Genomic DNA, 24305 nt, shown 5'->3' with positions numbered 1-24305 from the left:
CCAATCATACGACACTCACTTTACTTTGGCAGCCTGGGGGACATCCTTCAGTTCTTCGTGCAGGTTGAGGACTTTGGGGTACTTCTTTTCTACGATGGTGATGAGATAATGCAGCAGGGTAATGTTCCTACAACACAAGAAGGGCAGTGATGGATATATATGGACTCAGCAAAGGTTTGTGGCTCCTGTATTCAGCTGCAAAAATTGCCTCTATTTGTGAGGGATAGAATTGTTTTGGAGGAAGCAACAGGATTCTGAAAAGTTACTGTGGAAAGGGGCTCGTCGCACAGGGCAAGCCACCTGCACGGTACAGAAACGGGGGTGCAAGAGAAAAGTCCTATGGGAAACGGACTTTTACTAGGTGCAACAGCAAGACAGGCAGTCATAACAAATGACAGTGCCACTGCTCGGTGCTGCGCAGTTGCAGTTTTATCCATGATACGGCCTTCTTGGTGGTGGCTCCCCATTTGTGGAATGTCCTCCAGGGTGTGTTGTATTTTTATTAATTTTCAGGAGGAATCCAAAGCATTCCTGTTTACCCAAGCATTTGCTGGCTGAAGGATAACAACAACAATTTTATTATTTACACCCTGCCCATATGACTGGGTTTCCCCAGTCACTCTGAGCAGCTTAATAGCCCAGTAGATTTCTTCCATCTCAAAAAACTTAATAAAACATTAAACATTAAAAAACTTCCCTATGCGGGGCTGCCTTCAGAGGTCTTCTAAGTTTCCCTGGCACCCTTGAAATTATTCACTATCAGGGTATTTGATTGTTTTACAACTTTTTAGATGCGGAACTCCTTTAGGATATGAACTTAATAAACAGCGAAACAGCCGGGCTCCAGACATCAGACACATTGCCTTGAATGAGGGTGCCTGACATAATAATGGTGGGGTGAGAATTCATTTGCAAAGCAACCGTTCCGTTATGATAACCCCTTAGCTGATAAAGGTCCTGAACACTTGGCAGCAAGGTAGAAGCAGGCAAAGTTTAGGTGACATGAAGGGTTTCGACGTAAACCTGGGCTGAATCTCAAAAAGTGTTTCTGCAGCTGTTCCTTGTGGGCACTGAGTAAAGGTAAAGGTAAAGGGACCCCTGACCATTAGGTTCAGTCGTGGCTGACTCTGGGGTTGCAGTGCTCATCTCGCTTTATTGGCCGAGGGAGCCGGCATACAGCTTCCGGGTCATGTGGCCAGCATGACTAAGCCGCTTCTGGCGAACCAGAGCAGCGCACGGAAACGCTGTTTACCTTCCCGCCGGAGCGGTACCTATTTATCTACTTGCACTTTGACGTGCTTTCAAATTGCTAGGTTGGCAGGAGCAGGGACCGAGCAACAGAAGCTCACCCTGTCGTGGGGATTCGAACTGCCAACCTTCTGATCGGCAAGTCCCAGGCTCTGTGGTTTAACCCACAGCGCCACCCCCCTTGTGGGCACTGACTACAATCCCACAAAAAGAGATTCTTCCTGCATCTCATTCTCGCAGAAAGGAACTGGACTCACACTCTCGAGGCAGAAGCGGCTTGGGCTTACTTGTCAATGCTGGATTTGGTGTCCGCAATCTTGTTGAGGCTGGCGATTTTGAACCCGTACGCATTTCCCCGCTGGCCTTTGTTCATGTAGTTCCCAAAGGCCAAAACTACCTCCAGCAGCTGCTTTAGGCTTTTGCTCTGGAACGTCTCTGTTGAAGCAGTGCGGATTGCTGCAAAGGGGGAAAGATTTTGTTAGTAATATTACTATCGTCGTCATTATCGTTGATTTATGAATCCCACACAGTCGCCCCAAGGAGGTGTACAGCAGAAAAGAGTTAAAAACACAACCAGCAGCTATGCAGTATGCTTTCCATTATGTTTTTGTTATGCTTTTTCTAATTGATGTTCTGTAATGTATTTTTAATGTTGTACACAACCCTGGGATCTTTTGATAAATGGCGGTATATGAATTGAATGAATGAATATTTAAAAAAACAAAATGGGCACCCATGGCACAGGCCCTTTCATCTAGCTGGGAAAGCCTGCTGGATTGAAGATGCCTTCAATTTTATCTGGAAAGTGCAGCTAACAGGTACCTGCCATATTTTGTGCATGAAGACTTTTCTTTGAGCAAGTGGTATGTACCGTGTGGGAATAAGACTTCCTGCGCTACCATTAGAAAATAACTTAATCCTTCATATACTGTAAAAGTCTTCTGTATGTTCATGGAAGGAAGGAGAGTTCAGGGTGCAGGGTAACAGTAATTGTGCTGGAATGTGATCTTTATCCCTGCATCTCTATCATTTGTTGAAAATACCGTATTTGTCGCTCTATAAGACGCACCAGACCACAAGATGCACCTAGTTTTTGGAGGAGGAAAACAAGAGAAAAAATATTCTGAATCCCAGAAGCCAGAACAGCAAGAGGGATCACAGCATAGTGAAAGCAGCAATTCCTCTTGCTGTTCTGGCTTCTGGGATAGCTGCGCAGCCTGCATTCGCTCCATAAGATGCACACACATTTCCCCTTACTTTTTAGGAGGGAAAAAGTGAGTCTTATAGAGCAAAAAATACGGTATTTTTTTAAAAAAGTTGATTTTTTTTGCTTTGTTTAGGAAGATCCGAGCCAAGACACCCAAGGATTTAAAAAGATCCCCCCCCCCCTTATAACACAAGACTTACCTTCCACTTTAGGCTTAACTTCAGCAACTCGCTCAGCAAACTTCTTTTTAAAATACAAGGACTGCAGCCTTTGCTGGTAATGGTTTATCCTGCAAGAGACGGAAAGAACAAACCTCGAGTTGGCAACTAGTAAAAGATCTGGAGGGAAAGGCCTGTGTCTTGGGTTGATATATCTATAGCTGTGGCTAGTAGCTCAAAACAGGTTTTGAAACCTGAGGACTTGCAGGGGGTACAGGGCTTGTCCTCAAAGGACGTGAAACCACTCCCAAAGGCCGCAAGGGTCAACACTGTTTGCTTAGACAGGCACAGCTAGGGCTCATCCCATGGAAGGAAGGTAACCAGAAATGCAAGGTGGTCAGGCACAAGACCAGTCCAGTTGCAGGTAGTTCCAAAGGTGCAACAGGTACCACAAGAGTCGTCAACAGGCTCATCTCAGCTATCTGCCAATCACCCATTCCCACCACCCTTCTGAGTAATACCCCTCCCCACCTTCTCACTATATAGAAGGATCTGGCAACTTCTGTTTCAGTGTATCTGAAGAAGTGTGCATGCACACGAAAGCTCATACCAAGAACTAACTTAGTTGGGCTTTAAGGTGCTACTGGAAGGAATTTTTTTGTTTAGGTACCACAGGGGTATACTATGTGTATGACAACTGTATGTTTACTTCACTTACTGCTGCGTTAGCCTATGCAGCTTGAGTTACCTGAAATGGGGGAGAATGTTAGTATTTCATGCCCCCGATGCTGCAGATGAGATTGGTGTAAATCACATGCCTGTCTGGGAACAGTGTGGGAATGGAAGACAGTCTTATCTCTTCCGCTCTATGTACTATGTACTGTACTTTTGCTTTGACTTCTGCCTGTTCTTCTCTCGGAGCTGGAGAGAGAAGACGCTGTGACTCCTTTGTCTGTACACGGTGTGTAAATATATACGTAGATTAGCTCTACGATGTCTCACGCTTCTTGCTGTGTTATGCTAGAAGATTAGTGTGCATATATCATTTGATGTATGTCGCTGAAGCACACTGGAGAAGAATAGGAATGCCTTTTCCAGAGCTGGCCATACCGGAGGATGCTCGTATTTCGGGGGCAGCAGAAGGGGCACCCCAGGGCGTTTTTCCAACATGACAGTGCCTGCTGATGTCTAGATTGCCAAAGCCAACCATTTGCAGAAGACATCTCCGTGCCCTTGACCGAGCACGACTTTCAATGGCGTTTACTGCAAGGATCCCTGAGCTTTCCTAGGAGCTAAAACCACCACCCAGACTCCATTGTTACACTGGCTACAGGTCTGGAGACCAAAGTGTGTATCAACCCAACCTTATATTGCCTTGGGCACTTTTAGATAAAGATCTGCCATTTTTGCCAGACTTTTAAGAGTCCAGTGGGTTAAGTCATATGTACTGGCGTTGCTCAGTATGTAACGCAGAGATCGCCAACCTTTTCGGCCCGGAAGCTCTTTGCCCAGAGGCCAGGCACCACGCTGCTGGGGTCACCACAACCATGCTAGAGAATGGAGCACCAGAGGCGGGGGCCTCCAAATTTTAGCTGCTGAAATTTGAGAGCCCAAATTCCGCCACTGCTTTGCACCTCTTCCATTGAGAGTGTGTGCCCAGCCTTGGCATCCAATGGAATATGGGAATGTTTAAGGGGAGGGGGTGTTCAGTGTAGGAGCGGCATAGCCAGTGCAAATGGGAACTGAGCAGGAAGAATAAACAGTGCCTCGTGCGTTGTGGATTTCTGAGGGGATATTTCCTGGGACCTTTCACGGGTGGCATATGAGGCCCCAGTGGCCACAATGTCACCCACAGGCACCATCTTGGCGACTCCTGATTGCAATTCACAATAATTATTGTTATTTTCCCCCAGTTATTGCCTATGTTTTTGCAAACTGCCCTAAGAAGGGGCCACGGACTGCCACGGCCTGCGCTTTCGGCCCAGAGGGCAAGTGCGTTTTCCTGCCGAAAATCACCTGCTCATTTCGAAGAGGAACCTGTCTGCCTTCGCCATTCGGTCCAATTCATGCTTGTGCTCCTCCAGCAGGTCGATGTCAGCTTTCTCCGGAACGAATTTTAGAAGCTGAGAAAGTGGAGGTTGGGGGGGGGGGTTAGGGAGAGAGATAACACTTTAAAACACACTTGCCCCTCTCCTGTGTGGTGAACATCTTCCTTGAGTAGGACAGCCAAAGAGCAGCTGTGAAACTGGCCCAAGGTTTTCTAACATGCCCTGGTGTCCTCCAGATGTTTTGGACTACAGCTCCCATCATCCTATGGGTACCTTATAGGAGACTTGTCCTCATCTGGATCCAGTCAACCAATTATGGAATGGCTGCTTGCAAAGAGGACCATTCCTACTTAACCTGAAGGGGAGGCCCCCACCCAGGGCCGGATTAAGGTTTGATGAGGCCCTAAGCTTACTAGCAGGAAGGTAAACGGCGTTTCCGTGTGCTGCGCTGGTGCTGGCTCGCCAGATGCAGCTTGTCACGCTGGCCACGTGACCCGGAAGTGTCTCCGGACAGCGCTGGCCCCCGGCCTCTTAAGCGAGATGGGCGCGCAACCCCAGAGTCGGACACGACTGGCCCGTACGGGCAGGGGTACCTTTACCTTTACCTTTAAGCTACTGAAGGTAATGGGGCCCTTTATATGTCCAGCTGTCCTTTGTCAACAACAAATTGCCGCTCTTTTTTTGCGTTGAATATAGGCTATATGCTAATTTATGGGCCTAATAGGTATCTAAAGCCATTTGCACATGAAGAACGTAGGCATGCTATATACAGAAATGAGCAAACCAGTGATATTTGAGGGAGCAGGCTAGCTGGCGGGGCCCATGACTTACATCATAGGAGCCTACACAACACAAAAACAGTGTTGCTGCATGTAGGTTTTATTTTATTTGTTTTTTATCTTATATTTTGGAAATGTACATCCAAGTTTTTTTCCTTTAAATTTTTTGGGGGCCCCCAAGAGAGTGGGGCCCTAAGCTATAGCTTGTTTAGCTTATATGTAAATTCGGCACTGCCCCCAACCTGCACTTTAGAAGTGAGTAACTTTAAAAACAAACAAACCCGTGTTTGCACATTTACAGTGGTGCCTCGCAAGATGAAAAGAATCCGTTCTGTGATTCTCTTCGTCTAGCGGTTTTTTCGTCTTGCGAAGCAAGCCCATTGGCGGATTAGCGCATTAGCGCTATTAGTGCTATTAGCGGCTTATCTGCTGATCGGATCAGCTGATAAGCGGCTTAGCGGCTTAGCAAAGGGGGGAGGGAAAAAACCAGCAGGAACTCGCAAGACATTGTCTTGCAAAGCAAGCCCATAGGAAATTCGTTTTGCGAAGCACCTCCAAAATGGAAAACTCTTTCGTCTAGCGAGTTTTCCGTCTTGCGAGGCATTCGTCTTGCGGGGCACCACTGTATAAGGATTCTCCCAACTTTCCAATAATGTAATTGGAGGGATTTGTAGAATTTAGATTTTTTTAAAAATATATATATTAAGATAGAGAATGTGGTTGGGGTTGTGTGAGAGGGACGGAATAATGGCTGTGCAGCAATTGACAGAGGAGGAAAGGCACATAAGACCCACAGAAGTGGGGCCAAGGTTTCCAAGTGTTTTGTTAAACATATTCTCATTTTTTAAAACCACGGCTCTTTTACGTGACTCCAGGCACCCTCACCTGTTCTAGCATATCTTTTGGCAGGTCCTCTTGTTCATCCATGGATAAGATGGCACGCTTGATTTCGTCGTTGGACAATTTTAGCCTGGAAAAGCAACAGTGGGACACCCTGTTAGGCAGGCAGGCCAGACAAGTATCCAAAATCTTGGGGCTCAGGTTCCAGCGTTGGTCCCAGACAAGCCCAGTCTCGTACGTGGAGTTGTATATGGAAGGCAAGAAGGGTGTTCGCCCAAACTGTCCATGCCAGCTATGGTTTTATTCATGTATTGCATACAACTTATATACAGATTGATTGCAAAACCCAACCTTCAAAAGCGATTTACAAAAAGAATAAAACTAACTCTATAAACAGCTTAAGACAGCTGTTTAAAACACTGAGACGTTAATTAAAATATCAGAACGTTTGGCAAGCTAAAAACAGATTAAAACATATGTAAACAGTCTGCATTTCTGGTTATGTAGGAGAGGAATCCTGGGCCAATCCTCACTGTGGTCGTTCAGCCTGGAGACTGAGGTCCAGCTCCGAGGGCCTTCTGGCGGTTCCCTTACTGTGAAAAGTGATGTTACAGGGAACCAGGCAGAGGGCCTTTTGGGTGGTGGCACCCACCCTGTGGAACACCCTCCTGTCTGATGTTGTCAATAATAATAATAATAATAATAATAATAATAATAATGATGATGATGATGATGTTATTATTTGTACCCTGCCCACCTGGCTGGGTTGTCAAGGAGATGAGTAACTATAGAACCTTTAGAAGGCAAATGAAGGCAGCCCTGTATAGGGAAGTTTTTAAATAGTTAATGCTTTATTTTATTTTTATATATGTTCAGAGCCGCCCAGAGTGGATGGCAACCCAGTCAGATGGGTGGTATATGAATAACATTATTATTATTATTATTATTATTATTATTATTATTATTATTATTACTACTACTACTACTGTTACTATTGTTAACAGACCTCTGGGTATAGAGCGGTATATAAACTATTATTATTATTATTATTATTATTATTATTATTATTATTATTATTTTGTATACTGCCCTTCATCAGGAGATCACAGGTCGCTTGACAACACAAAAACACAAAATGAGAACACAAAATGCCTAATAAAGGCAAAAGTGAAACAAATCAATTACCCCCCTCCCACATACAGATAGGTAGCCGTGTTGGTCTGCCATAGTCAAAATAAAAAAATTCCTTCCAGTAGCACCTTAAAGACCAACTAAGTTAGTTCTTGGTATGAGCTTTCGTGTGCATGCACACTTCTTCAGATACACTGAAACAGAAGTTGCCAGATCCTTCTATATAGTGAGAAGGTGGGGAGGGGTATTACTCAGAAGGGTGGTGGGAATGGGAGATTGGCAGATAGCTGAGATGAGCCTGTTGACGACTCTTAATGACTGCAATAGGTCTTACAGGAAAAGGCAAGGGGTGAGAAGGTGAGAAATGGCTTAGTCATGTATAATGAGATAAGAATCCAATGTCTTTGTTCAGACCAGGTCTCTCCATGGTTTTAAGTTTGGTAATGAGTTGCAATTCAGAAGCTTCTCTTTCCAGTCTATTTCTGAAATTCCTTTGTAGTAAAACAGCTACTTTGAGATCTTGTATAGAATGTCCTGGGAGATTGAAGTGTTCTCCTACTGGTTTCTCTGTTTTGTGATTCTTGATGTCAGATTTATGTCCGTTTATTCTTTGGCGTAAGGTTTGGCCTGTTTGTCCAATATAGAGAGCTGAAGGACACTGTTGGCATTTGATGGCATACACAATGATGAGCAATTAAATAGTCCCGAGATGGTATGTGTGATGTTGTTGGGGCCAGTAATGGTGTTGTCCGGGTGTATGTGGCAGCAAAGTTGGCATCTGGGTTTATTGCAGGCTCTGGTGCCAGTGTCCGTGTTAAGTCTGGTTGTAGTATTATTGTGGGTTAGGAGTTGTTTAAGATTGGGTGGCTGTCTGTAGGCAATGAAAGGTCTTCCTCCCAGAGCTTTAAAAGCCTATAGAATGTTAATCTTTTTTTATTAAAAAAAACACAACCTTTACTATATGTAACTGCATCTCTGTGTTTTTATATGGCATATGCTCTATGCATGGTCCTCATATTGTTTGTATAGTTATGTTATTTTGTACATATGTTTAGGGTAAATTGGGGGGAGGGGAATCTCTTTTTTAAAGGATACACTTTTTCCGGTTTTAGAAGTTACACGGGTGGAACTGTGGGTTAAATCACAGAGCCTAGGACTTGCCGATCAGAAGGTCGGCGGTTTGAATCCCTGTGACGGGGTGAGCTCCCATTGCTCAGTCCCTGCTCCTGCCAACCTAGCAGTTCGAAAGCATGCCAAAAAGTGCAAGTAGATAAATAGGTACCGCGGGAAGGCGTCTCCGTGCGCTGCTCTGGTTCGCCAGAAGCGGCTTAGTCATGCTGGCCACATGACCCTGAAAAACTGTCCGGGACAAGCGCCTGCTCCCTCAGCCAGTAAAGTGAGATGAGCGCCACAACCCCAGAGTTCGCGATTGGACTTAACTGTCAGGGGTCCTTTACCTTTACCTTTCCTCCCCCCAGTTTTATTTTTTGTGTCATTGAACCCTCCTTACGATCCCAGCCTGAAAAGTCAGTCGAGAGGGAAAGGGTGAAGGAAAAAAGGAGACAAAAGGAATATTTGCATGCCAAGTGATGACAAGAATCAGAAGTTTGCTGGAATACAGGAAGCTGTAGGGCAAGGTTTCCGAAACTTGGGTCTCCAGCTGTTTTTGGACTATAATTCCCATCATCCTTGACCACCGGTCCTGATAGCTAGGGAAGATGGGAGTTGTAGTCCGAAAACAGCTGGAGACCCAAGTTTCAGAAACACTGCTTTAGGGGAAGGGACACAACATTAGGGGAAGGGGTAGGATAGGAATTCGATTTGATAACAAAGATGGAACCGCACTTTTCTGAAGAGGTTTTGTACATCTCTCCTGGGTGTGGGCCCTGGTGGTGCCCGTCTGCTGTGTGGTCTAGCAAAAGGAATCAGCTGTGTTAGACCTTCGTGGGGCTTTTGAGGTACAGGATAGGCTCAAAACCAGCTCTGTGGGTCCAGGAAAACAGAAAACCTCTGAACGAAAGTGCCTTGGAGAGGCTCTTTGAACGCCGGTGGGGGAAGGAGACGTCTCCCAGTGCCAAAATAGAACAGCCTCAGCTCCGACAATATCATGGGAAAGAGGCCAGCCAAAAAAAGCTATAAGCTGATAACTGAGGGAGGGAGGAGGAGGAGGAGGAAGCCCCCCAGCCCAAACACACAATAATTATCTTTTGTTGGCAACAGCTGCTGGGCGCAGACAGGCAGCGGGTGGAACTGGGTCACGCTGTCGGCCGCAGCGAGGATTTAAGCCCCGAACTTTGTCAATGGGATGTGGCAGCTTGGGAAAAGGGGGTGAAAAGCAAACACGCTGGGGCTTCCCATAGGGGACAGTCTTCCCCCTTTGGCCTCATCCAGGCTCCTTTTAGCTGCTTGAAGAGGAGCAACAAGAAGGCAGAAATGTGTTAGCAAACCGAATAAATCAGAGTTGCACGGGCAGCTTAAATTGGGGGGGGGGGATTCAGTCCAGGGGTTTGGAAAGAATCGTACATCGAAAGAGATTTTTAAAAATGAGGAGGAGGAAGTAGAAAGTGCCTGGACTCCTAAACAGAGACCAGCAGTAGAGACATGGTGAAGGTCAAGGTTGTGCCAGGGACCAGGGAACTGAGCAGTTCCTGAGCCTGGCATGGCTTCTTCTGCCCTGCTTTGGGCTTCTCCAGAATCCATTTTTATGGGTCGTGGGGTGCTGCCATTGGGGGGAGATGGAACAGAAATTTACTTCACTGGGGAAGGGCTATGGCTCAGTGGTGGAGAACTTGCCTGACTTGCAGAACGTGATGGATTTAATCCCGTGCATCTCCTGGGAATGCCCGCTGCTTGAAACCCTGGAGATCTGCTGCCAGTCAGTGTTGGTAATACTAAGCTTGATGGACCAATGGACTGACTCTGGTTAAGGGTTCTTCCTGTGTTTCCATTTTGATCAGCCCTTTGTTCCGAAACATGAGGGCTATCATGTACTGTACAAATGGCGTTTTGGGGGGATGGGCCGTAGCTCAATGGGAGAGCAGCTGTTTTGCATGCAGAAGGTCCTGGGTTCAGTAGAGGGCTTCTGCGTATGTGGCGAAACCCAGAAAAATACTTCTGGGTTTGCCACGTTCGCATCCTGAAGGATACACAACCAGAGGTGTGTGTATCCAGAGGTACCACTGTATATAAAGAGGAATGCAAAAACTTTGCGGAGTATTTGGCAAATAATCACGTGAAAACGTTAGCAGGATTAAGGTAAATTCAGCAACAGCGTAATATATATAAAAAGGAAGATTAAAGGGGAAAGATAACTAAATGCATATATAAGAATATGCAGGAATGGTGGGAAAATCAAAGGAACCAGGGAAGGGGAAGAAGGGAGGACACAAATAGCTGTTTTATTATAAAGTAAGATATGAATGAGGGACACGGGTGGCGCTGTGGGTTAAACCACAGAGCCTAGGACTTGCCGATCAGAAGGTCGGAGGTTCGAATCCCCGTGATGGGGTGAGCTCCCGTTGCTCGGTCCCTGCTCCTGCCAACCTAGCAGTTCGAAAGCATGTCAAAATGCAAGTAGATAAATAGGTACCACTCTGGCGGGAAGGTAAACGGCGTTTCCGTGCGCTGCTCTGGTTCGCCAGAAGCGGCTTAGTCATGTTGGCCACATGACCCGGAAGCTGTACGCCGGCTCCCTTGGCCAATAAAGTGAGATGAGCGCCGCAACCCCAGAGTCGGTCACGACTGGACCTAATGGTCAGGGGTCCTTTACCTTTACCTATGTTTCTATATCAGTTCCCCCACTGACCTCCTAATGAGGGCAGGGATGCTTACAGAAGCACACCTGTCCTGGATGCAAAGAACAGGTATATCTAGCCTGGTCCAGCACACCTGAAGCCCCCGGACGCAGAAGCCATTAGATGGCCATGCGGCGCTTGCATGGAAAATTGGAACGGCAAAAATACTCGCCTGCACGAGACGAAATCTAACATGACCTCACCGTGCAATCATTTCCCCCAGAGCGAGAGAGATAAAATATCTTGCAGGACAGAACCTCTCTCTTTGCTGCATGCCAGACAATATCTGGTTTGCTTTACGAATGTCTAGGATAAATAAGGAGCCTGCTTGCATGCAGAGGTCCTTCGTCAGCTCCACGGTGCGAGGAGAAATGCAGCAAATAATGGCACTGGAATCCCAAAGCTGTGAAATGTGGCTCACAGCCTCCTAGGCAAAAGAACTGCAGGACTGTTTTGTTGACCGCAAGAGCATCCAGAGGTCAAGGTCATCCTCAAGGACAACCCCCCACCCAGACAGGCGAGGCTTAGAGGAAGCCAATGGGGTAGGACCACCCAGTTAGCTTCAAAACTGAAGGAAATGGGCCCAGCCCCCTGTCTACTATAAGGTGACCAGATTTTTTTCCAATGAATCTGGGGACATTTTTCAACTTCCTATTAAATAGATAGGAAGGACAGATCGTGAAGCTGAGGCTCCAAGACTTTGGCCACCTCATGAGAAGAGAAGACTCCTTGGAAAAGACCCTGATGTTGGGAAAGATGGAGGGCACAAGGAGAAGGGGACGACAGAGGACGAGATGGCTGGACAGTGTTCTCGAAGCTACCAGCATGAGTTTGACCAAACTGCGGGAGGCAGTGGAAGACAGGAGTGCCTGGAGTGCTCTGGTCCAGGGGGTCACAAAGAGTCGGACACGACTAAACAACAACATTAAATAGATGGATTTTGTCATATATTTTATGTGAAAATTACCTCTTATTCTATGTTGTGAAGAATTTTAGCAGACCAGTTAACAAAAACCCAATTGGGATGGTGGTTTTATTGCATATGTAGCGACTGTTGTAGGATGATGCCATGGCCTTTGGCTAGTATAATAAAGTTTGTGATGATGACTATGCCACTCGTGAGAGCCAGTGTGGTGTAGTGGTTAAGAGCGGTGGACTCGTAATCTGGGGAACCAGGTTCGCTTCCCCGCTCCTCCACATGCAGCTGCTGGGTGACCTTGGGCCAGTCACACTTCTGTGAAATCTCTCAGCCCCACTCACCTCACAGAGTGTTTGTTGTGGGGGAGGAAGGGAAAGGAGAATGTTAGCCGCTTTGAGACTCCTTAGGGGAGTGATAAAGCGGGATATCAAATCCAAACTCTTCTTCTTCATGTGCTTTTTGTGTCTGTCCCAAGAGGGAAGGGCTGCATTTATAACCACAAAGCTGCAGACCTAACCCCAAAGCACTGGCTATAAAGGTAGGTTACCAGAGTTAAACGAGAATTCATTTGATAGTTGGGTGGTGGAGTATCTGCTTTAAACGCAGAAGGTCCTAATTTCAACCTATGGCATCTCCAGCTACTTGGGACAGACCCCCTGCCTGAATCCCCAGAGAGCTGCTGCCAGCCAGTGTCAACACCATTAAGTTGAATGGACCGGCGGTGTGACTCCGTGTAAGGCATCAAGGCAATTGCAGGACAGGTATAGATGGAAGTACGTAAGATGAGCCTGTTGGCCGGGCTAATGGCCCGTCTTGTCCTGCTTCCTGCCTTCAAAGTGGCCAACCAGATGCCATTGGAAAACCTTTGAGCAGGATTCGAACACAGGAGCACTCGCCCCACTTGCCAGCAGTCAGCATTCAGGCGATTCAGCTTATCATAAGATAAACTGAAATGATGTACATGCGTGGTTATAATTAGCAACGAGGCAGGGAATGTACATCTGGCATTATTTTCTTGTATTGTGTTTGCAGGGATATGTCCTTCAGAGGCCTTCTTCTTTCAACAAGACTTTTAAATGGAGATCTTCATCCAAACTGGTACCTCCATTGGATCTGAATTTATTTTGTGTCTGGTGTTTCAATCTCTCTCTCTCTCTCTCTCTCTCTCTCTCTCTCTGGGTAGTTTTTTAAAAAAAATGTTTTTATATACGCTAATAGCTCCCCACCTACAGACCCCTTGAAAAGTGCTGAGAGTCTTGGTGGACCACTTAATAATTGTTCTGTCCTTCATAATGTGCTTTGCTAGACGCTGTGTGGCTTTTCAATGCAGTTTTACAGACATGTCACAGACCTCCTGAATGAAGCTCGCAGATGACCGGGGGTCTTACACACTCCAGCTTAGGAATTCCTGATATATGCAATTGCTATACCTGTTTCAAACAGCTGACTGATTGTATGTGGGGTTTTTTATAACATTGTAAATCACTTCAGGATGTCTCATGGGAAGAGATGCATAAACAACATTATTTTTTCAGTTGCATGACTATGATGAGTAACAAGCTGAAAACTCCTGCAACAGAAAATCATAGCATTCTGGTGTTGGAAGTCCAAGCCCTTGAAAAGAAGGAACCTTTTTGTCCAATGTGGGTCTCGAACCCACAGCCCCAAGGTTAAGAGTCTCGTGCTCTACCAACTGAGTTATCTGTACAGAAGCAACTCTGAAGCATCCAGCACCTGGGTGGATCAGATGCAATAGTCTTCAACCATTTCAGAGAATAAACTTTAACCCAAACATCCATTTGGGGACTCATTCCTTATTATTATTATTTTTAATAATCTTTTTCTACGGTAGTAGTGCTTCTCCTGCAACCCATCAGCTGAAAACCAGCGGATCAGAGAAAACCTGATTGGATTGCTCCAAAATCTGGAACGAGATTGGTCAAATTTCCCCCTTTGGACTCAAAGGAGCTATTGCACTGTCCATGCGCTAAAACAAATTGCTGTTGCGGTTAGTGAGCAATTGATGTATTGTTTTACGCAATTACGGTTCCAGCTACAGAAAACCATTCAGCTGAGATAGTTGCAAGATTTGCTCCACCTTAAGGCAGGGAGGTTTCAAAGGGAGAAGAATGGCAGAGGTACCTGGAGAGGAGAATATTGCAGTTCTGAGCCCTCCGCCCGTCTATAACCGAAAGCTCCTTGACTTTATGCCGCGAACTGAGGGTGTCGTCCAAAGAGTCTTCTTTCTGCAGGAAGCATGAAAAGAATCCATTAATAAGCAGATGCGCACATCGACGTTTCAGAACTTCCGGAGCATGCCAGCATCGCGAACATCAATCAAGAACCTTTACCGCGACGGACGAGAAAAACCCGGAGCCTGCAACTGAAATACAATCAGCTGTTTCATAAACCAGAATGCTCTTTTGGGAAAAGAAGGGGGGGGGAGCTATTGGTTACAAGTGTATAAATATTTATCCAGATGGAAAGATTTAAGAACCCGCAAGTGTGCGGACAGTGGGGATCATGTAAAGGCTTTCCTCGCGCACACAAATTACGATATTCTATTTGGAACTGTTTGCCTAGTAGCTGGGAAGACTGCAGAGCTCCGTTCAGGAGTTTCAAAGCCCCGTTTCGTTTTTTGAAGGGGTGGCACTGTGGTCTAAACCACTGAGCCTCTTGGGCTTGCCGAACAGAAGGTCGGCGGTTCGAATCCCCGCAACAGGGTGAGCTCCCGTTGCTCTGTCCCAGCTTCTGCCAACCTAGCAGTTCGAAAGCATACCAGCATGAGTACATAATTAGGTACCACTGCGGTGGGAAGGTAAACAACGTTTTGGTGTGCTGTGGCTTCTGTCACGATGTTCCTTTGCGCCAAAAGCAGTTTAGTCCTGCTGGCCACACGACACAGAAAGCTGTCTGTGGACAAATGCCAGCTCCCTTGGCCTGAAAGCAAGATGAGTGCCGCAACCCCATAGTCGTCTTTGACTGGACTTAACCGTCCAGGGGTCATTTACCTTTTACCTTACAGCCTCAAGTCAGTGCCAGAGGTTCAAATCCTTGGCATCGCCAGACAAACTGGAATTGGAAAGATTTCTGCCTGAGACTATGGAGAGATGCTGCCAGCCAGAATAGACAATATTGGCAATATCACGATTCAATATACAGACGCTTTGTGTTCAAAAGGGAACCATCGCATACAAACCTATTTTATACAAAGTCAGAGCACTGGAACCTAAAAGAGACCTCAGCTAACACCAACCAGCTTGGATCCCACAGTCGGCAGGTGAAGTATTGGCCATTACTGGGGGCTGCCTACTTGGTGTTGACCCCCCACTTACAGAGCCTTTTCAGGGATGGCTCCCAATTTGTGGAATGCGCTCCCTGGTGTGTTCTCCCTGTCTCCCTCCTTATTGACTTTTGGAAGGAATCTAAAAACTGAATTTGATGGCTGGAAAGCACATCCTGAAATCACTAAGAGAAATATTTATTTATCTATCTTGTTTTTGATGTGCTTGCTGCCCCGGGCTCCTCTGGGAGGAAGGACGGGATATAAATTGAATCATTGCCATCAATAACACTTCTCCTCCTCTTCCAATATTGTCTACTCTGACTGGCAGCAGGGGGTTGGGCTAGATGACCCTCAGGGGTCCCTTCCAACTCTACAATTCTATGATTCTAGGTCCCTGGGGATGGGATTGAACCTGGGATTTCTTGCTGCCGAGAATGTACTCTATTTTTGTGCTGGGCCCAGCAATGGTACCCTACCATAGAAGACTTTGGGGACAGATCTAGAGGACTTAGGGTGGGGAAATGAAACCTCAATTCAAAAGACAACCAACAAAACATTGAGCTGCAGGCAGAAACATTTAGGATTTTTCACCCACAGTCCCAAAAGCTGAGCAATGCAAATGTGAGATTGATTCAGGAAGTACACAAGGGGCTCTCTGAGACATCAGTGGCTCGTTGAAATGACAACAGCTGTCTTGAACCTTGGATGTTATACCTTGAAATGTGCAAATATGGGGAAATGCCCTGGGAATGCTGCGCAAGATGAAGGGAAGTCCAGTAACCTTGCACATAAATACAAACCAGTAACATAAAATAGAGAGAGATTCGTTCTATCAACACATATGCACACAGTTTCCAGCGCTTGAGTGACCTGCGGCCTCTCTGCCACAAGACACAGCATAGGCCGAGTGCGAAACACACATGTAAGGATTAGAGAATAATAATAATAATAAATTTTTATTTATATCCCGCCCTCCCCAGCCGAAGCTGGGCTCAGGGCGGCTACCAACAATCAAAACAATCCAACATTCTAAAAACATTCATTATAAAATTAATTAAAATCAAATTAATGGCAACCATTAAGCAACATTCTGTGCAGATTGCCAGAGGAGGGGGTCAGGCTGCGCCCTGACCAAAGGCCTGGTGGAACAGCTCTGTCTTGCAGGCCCCGTGGAAAGATGTCAGGTCCTGCAGGGCCCTGGTCTCTTGTGAATAAGGAATAAGTCACTGCAGTTAAGCATAGTCATTTAATTTACTGAACCTGGGAATGCTTAAATGCATTATTGTGTTTAATTCCGGAATGCTCCCCAATAACCCTCGTGCAATTGGTTAAATCTGGTCGCATAGGAGGTATCTTATTACAGTCTTGATTGTTTTGTGTGCGTGTGTAAGTGACTTGACTGCAATGGCCACATCTCCATGAACACTGAGGCAGAGACAGTGTTAGATAACTGTGGCTGAATCTACACAGATATAAAAAATGCTGCGAAAATGCTTTTTTAAAAATGTTGCAAAATATACCGTATATGGGATTTGCCATTAGCTCATTGGCGCCATCTAGTGCCACATTTTTATAATGCACTTAAAGCACACTTAAAACATTATATTTGCAGCTGTATAGCTGAGTCCCTTCTCTTTCAGAGCAATAGAGGAGAGGCGTGCTAATGTTTCTGTGTGAATGCATGTGACAGAAAGAAGTACGAAAGTTGATATTCTCCCAAAGAAGCTGTAAGAAGAAGTCTGCTGGAAGGAGAAAGTGGAGACCTCTCCGAAGGATCTGCATGGCCCGGCTGGGTCATGAGTGGAAAGAGAGAAAGACACCGTTTGTTTGAAAGTTTAAGGAAGAAGCTGTAAACTTCAACTAAGAAAAACTAAGCCCGTGCTTGGATAAGCATGTGAATGCAAATACTTTGCATATATTCTTCATCAGCTGTATGTTCTGCAAGTAAAACATTCTGAATGTTTTAACAAGTGTTCGGACATTGTTTTAATTTCAAGAAATGAGTCGGTATTGCACATGATTTGGCTCCTGAGCTGCAATTTAGCTGCTCTGCCAACAACTACTGACCATGAAGGAAAAACCCCAAATTCAGCTGCGCTGGATCTGCTGAAAAAGAGACAGATCCATTCCTCTCCAGCTACTGCAGCTCTGAGACAAGGAAGTTATTTTATTGAATTTAAAATACACCCAAGGCTACATTAACAGCCTCCTTGCAAGCAGATGCAAACAGGGTGTAGGGTTTTCTTTTTTTACTTCAAAGCACCAGAGCCCACGAACCCCACTTAAGCTTCTGTCCCTTTGAAATAAAACCAATAAAATTTGGGAGTCCAGCGTTTTATCGCTCAAGGGAATTCATTGGAACTCACTCGTTCAACGGAAGGTGGGGTGTTTTTTTGGGTGGGGGCCCAGAAGCACACTTACCTGTCTGGAGTTATTGTTCACAAAGAAGTCCTACAGCCAGAGCAGAAGCATGGGACAGGCGGGAAAAAAGCGAGCAGTTCAGTGGTCACAGCAAAAAATAAACAAACAAAAGGAACAACCACAAAACAAGAGAGAAGAGTCAACAGTGCAGTTGGGAAAGGGTATATTTATATAATTCAGCGGTGCTCTTTTTCACCCCCTTCTTCTCAACCCCCCACTTTGCAAAACGAAACAAGAAAGAAGCCAACAAGCCCCCACAGCTCTCTGGATAGACCAGCTGCGGTCCCGATAACGCAGACCAGGAGACATGGCAAAGTAAACGGAGATTAGCAGAAGGGGTGCACCAAATCAGACAGGCATGCAGAGGCAGAGACAGGCAACAGGCAAGGCAAGGCTGCTTGTTAGGAAGACGCCGTTTCATTTCACCGGTCATGCATATTTGCGCCAACGCGGGGCGGAGAATGGACCCCGCACATGAAAGTAAACAAGCAATTATTCCATCCCCTGGGGGCTTGTCAACGAGAGATGGCCCAGGGTGGCTATGGATTCATTATTTCATGGCGTTCGTGCTGGGTGCTGGGTTGGTTCTTATGCTACGAGGGCAGGGAGGTTGCTGCTGCCTGCAGCGATACCAGAATGGCGAGCATCACGTAGAAGCGCCATGGAAGTAGCACGCAGCCATCATGGCTGGTGGCCTCATCTACCTAATCCCCTGCAAAAACTGTCTTAAAAGTTGGCAGCTGCCCCCGCTTCAAAAGGCAAACGACTCCATCGCGTAACTACGTGCTGGAACCACCATGTGAGGCCCTTAGGCAACCCGCCACGGTCCCCTCTGCCGCCGCAAGGGGACTCCGTGGTACAGCTCACTTCAGACGGAGCCAACCAAGGCTGCAGGCCGCATCCAATTTTGCCGTGGCCTGAATGAGAGTGGCTCCCAGAATCCCCTGCTCCTGTGTCCCTGAGGATTCTGAGAGGAGGAGCACGCTCTCCTTTGGTGTGGTGCACAGGGGGACCAGAGTTGACACACATCACAGATCACCAGGCCCCCTTTCTGCTTGGCTACCAACGCCCCCTGCCCTGTGGCCAGGTGGGAGGTTTGCCATCTTTAGGAAACTCTCTGCATTCTCCTCAGTGACCTGGAGCCCATTGACTAGAGCCAGGTCACAAGGTTGGTACGTGAAAGGAGGCCGCAGAGGTTTTCAGAATGCAGGCAATGGTTAAGGCACGAACACTGCCCCCTCACTGCGCTTTCAGAGCATTTGAAAGGAAAGGAAACTGTTATGTACTGAGTTGAATAGGATCCAAAAGGCAGCAGTCTGATTGGTCCTAGAACAATAGGATTCAGAATGCAGCAGTCTGATTGGTCCTAGAACAATAGGATCCAGAATGCAGCAGTCTGATTGGTCCACAGGAGCCACCCAATCCAGCTCCAGGTGGAAGGGAATCCACAACCTGATTGGCCTGCAGGAGAATCCCAGAATTAGCCAATCACATGGGGCCCATTGTGTAAATAATGTATATAAGGCAAACACTCTGGGGGAACTTCCATTCCTCCTTACCACTATGAGCTGAATAAAGAGCATGAAATCGATTCTCTCGACTCCGAGTATATTTCAGAAACAGGCCAGCTAGAGAAGATTAATCCTTGGCGGCCCTAATCTTTTGTACATTTGGTTTTCAATCTGGCAGATAAACCAAGGTCTTGCTGACCTTGGCGGCTCTGGACGGATGAGTATGGAGACCAGATGAGCAGTTTCTCTGGTCCACTAGATACGAAAGCTGCTCACAGCTCACAAACATGATATGCCCACTTGCGCTGGCCCCATCTGGAGTGCACCTGAATTGCGGGCAGCGCAGGACATTTTCCTATCCAAGGCAGAAAACTCAAATGGCTCTGTCCACTTTCACTGGGCATGATCCCACTGGGCATGATTCCCTGAGAGGTTCTCTTGCGCAAGTCCCACTGAAACCAACAGGAGCTGCATAAATGCCCCTCTGTCCCAGCCAAATTCTGCAGTGTCCTGGAAGAGGTGGCTCGTAGGAATGAGCTGCCATCTTAGATTTTCTCTGTATATGGGTCTTGGCAGCTCTCCAACCCCCCCAACGCTGAACTTTGCTGAGATATGCCAACATTTCCAAGGTTAGGTAAATATCCTTTACAGAACTGGGACGGAACAGAATGTTAGTTATTGTTAAGCCCATTATACGAGATTATAGGAGGGTAAACGAGTTTGGGTTACAAAGAGTTTTTCAAACCACCAAAGTAAGTTTGGATTTTGTCCCAATACCCAGGGGATCACTTTAACAACTTGTGCGGCTGAGTAATCACTGCAGGAAAACAAAACCATGGATGGTTTTCTATTGCAGTTTACAAAGCATCTCCATATTTAGAGAGGCCTGTTTTCAGTATCAGAGAACCACCATGCAGAGGTTATTTGAGTGATGATTAAGACCATAAAAAGAGATTTTGGGGGGATCGGGCTACTGGGTCCTTCATCCTATTATTGCAGGGGCCACCTGGTTGCATCAAACGGAAGTCTGCCAAGCTTGCCACCGTCTCCCACGCTCTGAGTCTCAGCTTGGAACCAGGGACCCATTTCTTAGCAAACTATACTATCGTAAGCGGAAAGTGGCCTTTAATTGCGCCATTAGCTTGAAATGCCACAGAAGATGGATGCCAGCCCTCGTCCCATTTCTCATTAGCGGATGGTTCGGGGGCAAAACACTTTGCATCCATCCGACTGGAGGGAGAAGAAAAAGGAAGGCGCTCTTCGGGAATAGCGGGTCAAAGCACGGCGGAAGAACGCTGCAAGCGCTACAGAAATGACTCATAAATTCAGTTCCACCGAGATGGCTCTATGCACACAGATATGCAGCCGGCAGCTTTATTGCTTTTGCAGTGTCAGAAGAGAGGATCTTCAAATATATGCACTGTGCAGGGTGGCAGCCTAATGAAAGTGAGATGCACTTGGCATCATTCAGCCCGTAAAAACTAAAAACAAAAAACCACCTTGTAATAACCAAGGAGAAACGTATATGTTACTGATTCCCTCTGCCCCCATTTTCAGGCTACGTTGGGTTGCTAATAACTGCACAGAAACAGAATTGTTGCTCTTTTAATATTGCACCTTCCCAAACAACTGCTATTTGCTGCGCTTGATTTTACTACCACGTTTCTCTGGGGGAGGAAGAGATCGTGGCAAGGCAGTTCAGCAGTGGGGAACTTGTGCCCACCCTAGGATGGTATTGGGCTTCAGCTCCCATCAGCCCCAGCCTACTTGGGAGCTGATGGGAGATAAGAGGACAAAAGAACCTGGAAGGCCGCAGGTTCGTTTTATATACACTGCAGGGCCTTTTCCGGGGTGGCCCCTACCGTCAGGGAATCCACCTGCTTTAGTGCTGCTTAGGACATTAAAAGCAGCACAAATGACTCATGTTTTCTTCTCTGCTTCAAGGGTGAGGTTCCAAAGAGGGGCAGGAACAGATGCCCTCTCAGTACAAGGGCAGAATGCAAATAATGACTCAGAAAAGGGAGCATGTCTGAAAGCGGCCCTTATCCCAAGGCTTCCAGATTTGCCGTGCAGCTCATGTTTAATCGGCTGGCGGCCAGTGTCGTTTCTTATGGTTTCCATTTTTTGCTTTTGTTTCACTTGCGTTGCTTTATTGTGATTCTCTCCCCCCCCCCCCCCAGAAGCACTATGAACACAACGTTAAGTAACAGCAGAGAAGCAACTCCTTGCATTGGGATCGACTGCACCTGAAAGTACTTCAGTTTGGATCGATCGTGACCACACGCAGTATACGTGGTGTTGGTGAACTGTGAGAGAAATGGACGCATTTCAGCTATGGCGTCATTGAAATCAGGCATGTTTTATTGGTCTAATGCTGCTCCACTGTGTTTTAATATTCTTGCCATCCCTCTGAACGGGTGCTGTTAAGCTTACATAAATGTAGAACATTACAGTGGATGCTTGGGTTGCGAACATGATCCATGTGGGATGCACGTTTGCAACCCGTAGCATTCACAACCTGCGTCTGCACATGCGCGGGTTGCGACTCGGTGCTTCTGCGCATGTGCAAAGTGCTATTTAGTGCTTCTGCACATGCGCGACTGCCGAAACCCAGAAGTAACCCGTTCTGGTACTTCCGGGTTTCAGCAGTCCCCAACCCAAAAAAATGCAACCGGAAGTGGCTGTAACCTGAGGTATGACTGTATAAGTTCTGATAAGAACAGTTTAAGGCAACGGAATCACACGGCTGAGGCTTATTGTTGTTTTTATTTTGATTAGGTATTTTGTGGATTTATATTTTGATTTTATTCTGTGAACTGCCCTGAAACCTGCAGGTATAGGGCGGTATATAAATTCAATGACTAAATAATAATGATGATAATAATAATAATTTTAAAAATCCCTAATGATGCACGGCCAGGAATGTTAATGCCTTTCAAGTTCAAAAGCTATATGGAAGAGGCTGTTCTTTCATTCCCTCTTGCTATGAGGACAGATTTTTGTGGACAGAAAGTGGCTCAGGGCCAAACCTCCCAGCCCCTCTCTAGCCCTGTAAATAAGCAAGCATGGATGTATTTGTTATTACAAGTGCAATAGCCCTTTTCTGATGTTCATGGCAATCTTCCCTATGCAAATATTTACAAATTCAGGGGGAAAGGACTTGATTCACCCCAGTTCTGGCTCAGGCGCAAAGGCAAAATGAGACCCACCCCAAACTAATTTGCAGGGGGGAGGGCCGCCTACCAGAAGTGCGTAAGCAAAGGGCCCTATTCATTTATTTAAAAGATCTACCGTATTTTTCGCCCTATAGGACGCACTTTTCCCCCTCCAAAAATGAAGGGGAAATCTGTGTGCGTCCTATGGGGCGAATGCAGGCTTTCACTGAAGCATGGAGAGCGAGAGGGGTCGGTGCGCACCCCTCTTGCTCTCCAGGCTTCAGGAAGCTATCAGCAAGCCTGGGGAGCCCGCGGGAGTTCCCACAGGGCTCCCTAGGCTGCGGATAACAGCCTGCTTCCCAGAGCGCGGGGCGCGCTGGAAGCAGAGCGCCCGGCACTTCGGGAAGACATTCGCAGCCTGCTGCACGGAGCGCAGGGAGCGCTGAAGCAGAGTGCCCCGCGCTTTGGGCAGACATCGGGCAGCCCCACAAGCTCGGGGGACAGCGGGGAGGCGCAGCACCGCCATCCCGCTGTTTCCCGACCTGGTTTGGATTCCCCGACCTGGTTTGGGGGGGGAAATAAAGGAAAAAAATTCCCTTTATTTCCCCCCAAAAAAACTAGGTGCGTCCTATGGGCCGGTGCGTCCTATGGGGCAAAAAATACAGTATATCCTTCCTCCTGGATATGATCTTTACGAAGACCACTACCAAAATATAAAAATAAAAAGTAAACTACAAAGTAATAAGAATAAAAATGTGCACCCCACCACTGAGACCATTCCATTATAACTATACAGCCTCCCAAAATTTCAACACCTCTTGCGATGGTTTGACCCCTTTCCATTTTAACAGTACAAATTCTACAAAGACCTTCCATACCTCCTCAAAATCATTTCTCCTGCATATTCCCCGTCTTACCTTACTTGCACATGTTAATTTATCATTCGTAGCTATATCCCACACTCATCCCCAACACAGCACTGAAAATCCTGTGCTCAGAGGCATCTGCCTTTGACGCTGTTTCTGAGTCCACTAATACCGCACATTTGCATTCCTCCTCTTTGCCAGAATTCTTAGATTACCAGGAGAATAAAGAGAGCCTAGTTATACGTCTACGGATCCACCTAGATTTGGATGTCAAGATGTTGGTGCCAAATATTTTGACTGCAGAGGCAACGGAAAGCACTTTTCTTAAAGGTTGCTTTCTGTTGCAGTAGTCGGTGAGTCATTAGAAGTTGGAACACACTCTCCGCCCCGCCCCGCCCCACCTGGGTGTATGTGTGCTTAAATCATGACAATGTGCTATAAATATTTCAAGTCGAAATTGTTGGGGGAATTTAAGCAATCAAAGCAACCCAGGGCATTAGAATTCAGCTCAGGGACTGGAATGCTGCCAGAGTCCGCTGGAAGTAAGAGCTTCTTGAACAATAAAACTGAGCTGCGTAAAAGCACAGCAGGAGGAAGGGGTGGGATGCTTCAGACATGATCAAGGTAAGTCAAAGAACTGCTCTGTTCTGCCTTGGTCGGACCACACCTGGAGTCCTGTGTCCAGTTCTGGGCACCACAATTTAAGAAGGATATTGACAAGCTGGAAGGTGTGCAGAGGAGGGTGACCAAAATGATCACGAGGCTGGGAACCAAGCCATATGAGGAACAGTTGAAGGATCTAGGTATGTTATCCTGGATAAGAGGAGACTTGACATATGAGAGCCACCTTCAAATATCACATAGAACACTGATGGCCAAACTTGCCCCTCCAGCTGTTTTGGGACTACAGTTCCCATCATCCCTGACCGCTGGTCCTTTTAG

General features: G+C 46.6%; 1 protein-coding gene across 2 annotated transcripts in view; it reads right to left on the bottom strand.

Moving 5' to 3' along the window:
• The window catches only part of DAAM1 (dishevelled associated activator of morphogenesis 1), a 182416-nt gene that overhangs the window by 14022 nt on the left and 144089 nt on the right, over positions 1-24305 (bottom strand). Inside the window, exons 16-22 of one of the 2 annotated variants that reach the window (XM_083517393.1) lie at positions 17832-17861; positions 14267-14370; positions 6326-6410; positions 4630-4736; positions 2656-2744; positions 1536-1704; positions 20-127 (exon numbers count right to left, since the gene is read on the bottom strand). In XM_083517393.1, the coding sequence (XP_083373519.1) occupies positions 20-127; positions 1536-1704; positions 2656-2744; positions 4630-4736; positions 6326-6410; positions 14267-14370; positions 17832-17861 (692 nt within the window). The remainder of the gene's footprint in view (positions 1-19; positions 128-1535; positions 1705-2655; positions 2745-4629; positions 4737-6325; positions 6411-14266; positions 14371-17831; positions 17862-24305) is intronic. The other variant, XM_083517394.1, reaches the window with a different exon arrangement.

Source organism: Podarcis liolepis (genome assembly GCF_965112155.1).
Source record: "Podarcis liolepis genome assembly, chromosome: 1".
Lineage (NCBI taxonomy): Eukaryota > Metazoa > Chordata > Lepidosauria > Squamata > Lacertidae > Podarcis > Podarcis liolepis.
The sequence above is the reverse complement of the archived record's forward strand: the minus strand, read 5'-3'. Positions and strand labels throughout refer to the sequence as shown.